Source organism: Lepidochelys kempii, chromosome 9, assembly GCF_965140265.1.
Source record: "Lepidochelys kempii isolate rLepKem1 chromosome 9, rLepKem1.hap2, whole genome shotgun sequence".
In the NCBI taxonomy this organism is placed as follows: domain Eukaryota; kingdom Metazoa; phylum Chordata; order Testudines; family Cheloniidae; genus Lepidochelys; species Lepidochelys kempii.
In genome coordinates this window covers 61823163-61831819 of record NC_133264.1, presented here as the reverse complement: position 1 = coordinate 61831819, position 8657 = coordinate 61823163, and the positions used below count along the sequence as shown (strand labels likewise).

Here is an 8657-nt window from a genome sequence, read left to right as displayed (position 1 = left end):
GAATTATTATAGAATTATGAATAGCAAAGACTCAAAGTAACAGTCACAGGGTGAAAATTACCCCTAATGCATATGGCTAGCACAAAGCCTATGGGCTACTTGAGGGGAGGGGGGGAATCAAACATGTTAGCAAATAGAACCAGGTGCTAATTTTCATGAATGCATTGTTCTCTGCATACAGTTCCCCCAGCTAAAAAACTCAGAGGCTCAAAAGGTTGTGTGTTTGTTTTTAAAGGAAGCATTAAAAAAAACAATTAATATTTACGGGAAATCTCTACAGAGCTCCGCAGAATTGGATGGGAGTTGCTGGCTTTCACAATCTTGCCGGGTTCACCCTCTTACATGACACTAAAATTGTAAATATTAACAATTCAGAGCCTTATCTTCAGCCAGTGTGAGCCAGCATCTCTCCTTTGTAGTCAGTGGAGATATGCCAATATACATCACCCTGCACCTGGCCAGAGCTCAATTCTGTGCCTTCCCCAGGTTTTGTTGGCTTCTTGGTAACTACTGAGCAAGAGATTAATTTGTTACCAGCTGTGATCCCCCTAACAAGAGCATGAGGACAGTCTATTGCCATCTTCAGAATAGCTTCAGGGTTTTAAACCACTGTGTGCCCATCAGCAGAAGGAAGCAGAAAATGAATTACAACTTACAGCAAATAAATGTCCAACTTAACTGAGTTTTATTATGGGTGAGGATTGTTATTTTGTTTGGGTTAATGTTTGCTTAGCAGTGGCTTTGAACGTGTAATCAATGTGAATATCTGGGTGATTTTGCTGTAATATCTGAAACTTTTCTGGTAAGCTAAGATAGGCATTTAACCAAATAAATTCCTTCATCTGGCATGGAAGGGCACTAATTTTAAACCAACTGTATTATAGACAAACTCTTGGCAATTTATTGGAGATCATATTTGGCCACTGTCAGATCTCAGTGACTCAGTGACAAGTGTCAGTCTTGTCATCTGGACACTTCAGCCTGTACTTGACAACAGAGATATATAGTTTCTCAACAGATAAACATAGGCCAAATCCTCAGCTGTTTTAAATCAATGTAACATCATTGGGGTAGCTATGCTGAGAGGATCTGGCCCATGAGATTCTAACATATGGACCAATGATTGATCTCAGTGTCAGATTCCTAGCTTGCCCTCTTGCAGAATTATGTGCGTTGTACTGCCCCAGCCGTGGGTGTGGCCAACCATTTATTATAAAAGCCGTTATATGCTTGTATAACTAAGACCCTACTTAACCTGCGAAATTGCAGAAATTGTGGATTCTGCAATATTAGACAGCAGGGGAACCCGCTCTCAGCCCCAGGTGGCCAACCGCGGGAAAATCACTGGAAAGGAATCATGTAAATAAGGTCTATTATTACTTTTCTGCCATTTTCCATGGCTTGTCTGCAACTGAGCTGCAGGGTTTGTGACAAGCACCCCACGATTCAAGCAGGCCATTATTTAGAAGTATTCAGAATAAAGCAAGGGTTCTTTGTGATGAATCCCTTGTAGCAATAAATCTTTCTGCAAATAAGCTTGTACTTCGAGTCTTTATTTTGAATAAACAAAATTGTATAAACAAAATGACATATAACAGTCTAGATTAGCAGCAATGTAGACAGTTGAAAAACAAATTAGTGGCGGTGAAATTCTTTGTTTCCATGAAATCCCCCCCGTGCTGGCAAAAGCACCAGTTTGGAACCAGCCCATGTCCTGAACTACAGCAGAGAATCTAGCTCTGTCAAAATCTTAGGTCTGCTAAACAACATCATCACCAAGTAATAATATGCTGAACAGGTAATTTCATCCAAGTGATATCAAATGTGCCTGCATGAAGAGCATATTGGAAACATGTAACATTAATCAATAATCCCATGTCTGTTCAATAAGCATGTTGTATACATTGTATATTCCTATATCTCCGTATATAAAGAGTGGTGTATGTCTTACCATACAGCATATAACAGTAACCAGAAACAATGCAAGATTGTTCAATCAAAGTTTAAATCATCATACATGACATTGATCGATAGATTTACAGATCATTTGTTGGGTCTAGAATACCTGGCTGTTGACCCTAATGCTGCCATATTTTCTGTTTGATCAGCGGAACTAACTAATAATGATCTAAAAGATGACTGGAAGAGCAGAGGTGAACATTAAGAGAAGTGTAAGAACATAAGAAAGGCCATACTGGGTCAGACCTATGGTCTATCTAGTCCAGTATCCTGTCTTCTGACAGTGGCCAATGCCAGGTGCCCCAGAAGGAATGAACAGAACAGGTAAGTGATCCGTCCCCTGTTGCTCATTCCCAGCTTCTGGCAACAGAGACTAGGGACACCATCCCTGCCCATCCTGGCTAATAGCCATTGATGGACTTATCCTCCATGAACTTATCTAGTTCTTTTTTGAACCCTGTTATAGTCTTGGCCTTCAGAACATCCTGTGGCAGAGTTCCACAGGTTGACTGTGCAGGTGTACATTAAGATAAGCACAAATTTTGGTGTTGAGAATCCTCACTGACTAGGATAGCATTCTGAACTGAAAGAAGTTTTAATTACTCTTTTGGGGGAAAAATACTCTGCCCCTATTGGGAACACTGGTTCACAGATATCCCAGAATGCATCATTCTTGGAGATCAGTGAGACTTCTGGGTATTTGTAATGGAATGTTCTGGGATACCTTCAGCAAATCAAGCAGCACCAAGTATTCATTAAAACTTATTTCTCTTACACACACACACACTCTTTCACAGCCTGGCTAACGGGGTTATTAGGCACTGAAATCTGTGTTTGGACTTCATTTTTGCTCTGCAGTTCACTTTGAATGATAGAAAGATTCTGTCCTTGAAAGAAGGGAATTAGTGTTCCAATGTGATGATGCTTCACTCAAACATCTTGCTCTTACAGGCTGGAGGCCAGCTGGGAGCTGTCTGGCAGGTTCTCCAGGTTGTCCACTGTCGTGATGATGCTGTTCACCTTGTCCTCTGGGAGCACGTGAGACGCATTGGATTGGAATTTCTTCAGGAGCGATTCTCTGCTTAGGGGCTTCCTCCAGTGCCCATAGAAAGTGTCACATCTGCCAGTCAGCACATCTCCATTCTCCAGGACCAGTGCTACCTCCCCATACATCTTGTCGAAGTTGGCTACGTTGTCTTCAGGGTGCTCCACCAGCACCTTGTCCAGCAGCTCTGTCAGCTCCTGCCGATGGAGGCAGCCATCAGTGAAGGAGTTGAGGCCCACCTCGCCATCCAGCAGGGCAGTGCAGGCATTGAACTGGAAGGAGTGTCGAGCCTGGTGCTCAGACTCTGGGAAGGGCCTGTTGATGTACTTGGACACCGGGATCCTCAGAAGAATGGCACGGATCAGAGAGGGAGAGAAGGAGCCGGAATAGTTGATGAGCAAGTTTCTGACTGATGCGGCAGCATCCACAATCCAGTGCATCCCTAGGTGGGCTGGGAAACGTTTGAAAGCAACGTCTTGCTTCTCCAAGAGGAACTCGTGGCTGTTTGCTGGCAGGGGCAGCAGTTTAGGCTGATAGTCACCATAGAACGCACTGAATCCAGAACACCCGGGGATGTCATCCAGGATGAGGGGGCTGGCCTCCATCCCCCGAGCAGCCAGAAGTGCCGCTTCCAACCCCAGGCGGGTGGCATTGCCGATATGCAGGGGCTTGGCTTGGGTGGCTGCATTTGCCATGGGTGCTCCTGCTAGGGAGGCAGCAATTGCTAAGGCATGAGCACACTGGGTCACATTCAGAGAGAGGAGCTTTGCTGTGGCGGCTGCGCTGCCCATGGTGCCCACCACAGAGGGAGGATGGAACCTGAAAGGGAAACCCCAGCAATGATCTGGAAAGCCCTGCCTGCATCTTGCATAGGAAGCCCCCAAGTGCCACTGAAGGGCATGCCCATGGCACCAAGGCCATTGCAAAACAGCGGGCCAGACCCTCCGCTGGTGTAAGCCGTTACTCCACTGACACTGATGCTGATTTACTATGGGAGGGGGAAAACACCAGAGTGAGCCTAGGCATCCCGTTTTTGCTTTGAGTCATAAGAATCTAAATACGTAGGGCCTGATTCCCCGCTGTCTGGCACCGGCTATCATCGCTCACACCAGTGCACAGTGGATGTCAGATGCTTCTGTTCTGATCTGGTGACGTTTCACACCCACGCTGGGCAGGTGCCAATGACGACACATGGGAGGAGACCAAGCCCCTGCTATCTCATGGTGGATGTGAGTGAGTTGGCAGGACAGATCTACTCTGACAGAATCTCTGAAAACATTAAACAACAACAACAAAAACGAGGAGTCCTTGTGGCACCTTAGAGACTTACAAATTTATTTGGGCATAAGCTTTCGTGGGTTAGAACAACGGACAGGCAAACTATAGTGAATGGAGTGTGATTTCACCGTGACCTCGTGTTTGTTCCTCAAAACTAGTTAGCTAGCACTTGCCCCATCACAGAGGACTATAGTGAGGTCATCAGAGGTCATTAAGGTGCAACACTGGATTAATGATGCCTAACCACCAGCAAGTGTGTGGGCCAGACCATGAGTCCTTACTCAGTGTCAGCAGTTTGACTGCACTGGGAGTTGTTATTGATCAAGGATTTGGACCTAAATTTGTAGAATTCTCACTGACTCCTTTTATAAGCCCGCTAGCCCTTGTTCCACACACTGTAGATATTGATTAAAGTAGATCTGGGGTGAAATTTTCACCCCAAACTTCTTTTCAGAAAAAAAAATGCAGATTCAATGACACCAAAACGTTTTGCAAATTTGTGTTTTTTGCCAATTTTTTTTAACAAAATGAACAAAGTCAAAAAATTCAAAATATTTGTATTGTTTGAATTGAAATGACTTTTAGTTTCCTTTAATTTTATTTTTTAAAATATTCAACAAATGTTTAAAAAATGGTCAACACAGAAATGAATCTTTCCAGTTTTGTCAAAGCAAAATGTTTCATTCAACCTAAAACCAAAACACAACTGACTTTTTGATCAGCAGAAAATTTCAAAAATGTTTGGTTTTGGGCTGACCTGAAAAGAATTTTTTCCAATTTTTCAAAATCACCAACTAACTGAAAACTCTGTTAGTCGTGCAGACCTATAGACAAGAGGACTCTTTATCAGACTGTCATTTACTCTGAGAGAGACTGGCTGTTTGGGGCTAGTGTCTCGCTTTAGCAGATTCCTGAAGAGTTTAATAAGGTAGCCCCTAGACTGCAGTGCTAAGTGAATCACACATAGGATGGGTCTGGCTCTACTCCAGAATTTCTGATTTAATTTTCTCTGCCGCATGCTAAGTCTTGCTAAGCTGCACTGCCCTGTGCCCTGTTTACTGAAGCACGATAGATTTACCTCTTAGGAATATTGTGAGCCTCCGTGGAGAAACGCATAAGCCTTCCTTGCACCTCAATGCCCACATTGAACGCTAGCAAGAAGTCCAGGCCATTAGGTTTGGAGCTTGGAGGTAGCATCTGTGAAGCTGCTAGAAGAGCGGGCAGTACAGCCCCTGAGGGGTGAGTGGCAGGGTGCCAGGTGTCATCAAAGTCCATAGAGTGAGCCTGGCACAGGGGAGAGGCAACAGCCAGGTGAAAATCATGTTTGTACAGCACCTAGCATAATGGAGTCCAGGTCTATGACTGGGGCTCCCAGGTGTAACCACAATACACATGCAGCTTCTAATATTAATAATGAATCTCATAACAACATCCCTGGGTTATTGGTGCTCACTGGCACTGTGATAAAAGCGCCACTGACAGGAATGCAGAGCAGAGACACATGAACTTTCACCTCTCCTGGTCCCAGTCACAAAAGGCCCACACCTCAGTCACATGACGGGCCAGTACCAGTGTTTGCTGTTTCAGGTACATCAGGGGGTGTGGCTATCCCAAAGCATTCTGTACCATTAAACAGCCTCTTCTGGAAGAGAAAGCCTTACCGCAACTCCATTAGCGAAGGCAGCCAGGGCAGGGGACAGCTTTAACCCTTTCCTGCCATAGACAGAGCTAACGGCATTTGAAGCATACAGCTGCTGTGGAAGGGAGAGAGTCCAGTAAGAGAGAGCAGGGCACGGTTGCGTTCTGAGAGTAGTAACCTAAAGCAGTTGTGCTGCCTTGGTGCTATTTTCACCCCATGGGATTCCAGGCAACGGGTACCTCTCAGATACACAGAGTGTCATCGTAATACAAACACAATAAAATTTCAGTTAAAGGGCTTAGCTACTTCTCCCTTTACACTAACCTGAACATCTGAAAGTACGTGGCTAGCGAAGGAATTTGCTACCAGTTTATGCAGGGAAGCCTGTAGCCGGGGTGGGACTCACCCCTGCGGCGCCTCCTCCTGGTCGTCCAGGGAAATAGTGTTTCCAGCCTCCGGAGCGCTCTCTGCAGACTGGTGTCCCACTTGCCGCTGGGCTCCGAGTCCCTCCCGGACCCTGGTGCCCCTTTTATGCTGGGGTGCTGCCCCCTGGCAGTACCCCCACAGATCTGGGTCTCCCCATCCCCGGGGAACCCCCACCCTCTATCCCCGCCTCGCCTCAGTCTTTGGCTACTGTCAGTCACCATCTAGCCCCTGCTCCCTGGGGCGGACTGCAGTATAATTGCCACTCATCATCGGCAAGGAGGGTCTGGACAAGCTGCTTCTGCCTACCCTTGGGCTGTCCTCTGCAATCCCAGAACCCTTTTCCGAGGCCTTCATCAAGGCCTGCAGCCTGGGGGTTTCTCAGGCCAGAGCTCCCCAGCTCCTCTGGCCTTGCCCCAGCCCTGCTCCACTTTAGGTACGCTGCTCAGCTCTGAGCAGTCAGGCCCCTCCCTCTCAACATCTAGAGAGAGACTGTGTCCTCCTGGCCCACTAGCCTCTTATAAAGACCAGCTGGGCCCTGACTGGGGCAAGGCCAGTGGTGAGCTGGAGCCAGTTCGCACGAACCGGTTGTTAAATTTTGAAGCCGGTTTAGAACCGGTTGTTAAAAGAGTGGGCAAACTCCAGCCTGCGGGACCGTCCTGTCCGGCCCGCCTGAGGTCTCGGCTGGGGAGCTCCCCTGAGAATCCCTTTTTAAATTTTACTCACCTGGCAGCGCTCCGGGTCTTCGGTGGCACTTTGGCGGCGGGTCCGTCACTCGCTCTGGGTCTTCGGCGGCACTTCAGCGGCGGGTCCTTCAGTGCCGCCGAAGACCCGGAGCGACTGAAGGAACTGGTTCCTCAGCTTTTGGCAGCTCATCACTGGGCGTGGCTGCAGCTGTGGCTATCTCCCCAATCAGCCAAGGCTTGCTGCTTTCCCTAACAGCAGCCCTCTCGCAGCCTCGGGCCTCTGCCAGGGCTGATTTCAAGCCTTTCAGGGCAGGAGCAGGTAACCATCCCGCTACAAAGTCAAAAACAACAATGGCTCTTTCCAGTCACTGATCTCTAGGAATATAATTTCAGCCAGCGCTTCCTGTTTTCTCCCTCCCAGTGTTACTTGGTGCTGTTCTGTACAGAAGAGCTGTGATACATTTGTTGGCAGCAAGAGCTTTGGTGTCAGCTCTCAGCATTTGCCAGGGGAATGCACTCATGATTGTGACTTTGTGCATTGAAAGCAAAATTCACCCTGCTGCAAGGGCTATGCATGATTACATCCTACTTACGCCATAAAATAAGAGACTGAAGCACTGCATTGACTTTGTGCTGGTTCTCTGCCCATGGAGCACAGCAGTACCATATTAATGGCAACAAGGGCATGGTTGGGTATTGCCCCTACCTGACAATACCGCAGGGCAATATTGAACACACGAGTTGTGCTGCCCACGAGGCCAACCCCAATGCTGTCAAGGATCATCCTCTTGCTCCGGTGACGAACAACTTCAGACAGATGCTCTGGCCGGACTCCATGGATGAAGGATGCAAAGCTGCTGGTCACAGTCTCCTCTGCAGCACTACTCTCCAGCACTGTGGGGATAGGTAGAAAGAGGCAAGGATCAGCCAAGTTGCGGGACAGGATCCAAAGGGTTAATACGTAGGGCCCCATTGTGCCACCCCTGCTCCCATGAACTAGTAACCTGCTTGTCAAAGAGTCCTATTGTTTTGAATGGACCTGCTCAGGGAGTGAGTCGCTACTTAATGTGAGCGAATGTGGCTGAACCTACGTAGCCCTTGTTTTGAGAGGAAGGATTGTCTAGTGGTAAGGAGGTAAGCCTAGGAGTTAGGAGACCTAGCTTGTGTTTCTGCCCTGTGTGACCTTCAGCAAGTCACTTAGAAGCTCTGTGCTTCAGTTTCCCGTGTGCAAAATAAGGATAACAGCATTGCCCTCCCTCCCCAGGGTTAGGAGGATAAAAATTTTAGAGATTGAGATTAATACAATATTCAATGTATTATATATGCAAACTTACTATTATATTGAAAGTAATATTTTATTTTAAAATTGTAGGGATTTTATTTTGAAATACTGAAATTTAATATTTTAATATAAGATGAAAGTCAAAATGAAATGGATCTAAACAAGAAAGTCAAAATGAAACATTTCAACATTATTTAAATGAATTGAAAATTTCATCAAGATTGATACGTTCCCATAAAACATTTGGATTTTGACAAAATTGCATTTTTCGACTGAATCCTGTTCTGTCAAAATGTTTTTGAGCAGCTCTAATGAGGAGTAAAGTCACATTTGAAACTTTCACTT

The 8657-nt window shown here is 46.3% G+C and overlaps 1 protein-coding gene across 1 annotated transcript; it reads right to left on the bottom strand.

Annotated features, from left to right (window-relative positions):
* Positions 1-2258: 2258 nt before the first annotated feature.
* On the bottom strand, positions 2259-8003 carry LOC140916816 (cis-aconitate decarboxylase-like). The gene is made up of 4 exons (XM_073358703.1): positions 7737-8003; positions 5944-6036; positions 5361-5566; positions 2259-3823 (listed from the first exon to the last, which is right to left on the bottom strand). The coding sequence occupies exons 1-4, from the start codon at positions 8001-8003 to the stop codon at positions 2905-2907; spliced, it is 1485 nt and encodes a 494-aa protein (XP_073214804.1). The 3' UTR covers positions 2259-2904.
* Positions 8004-8657: the final 654 nt, after the last annotated feature.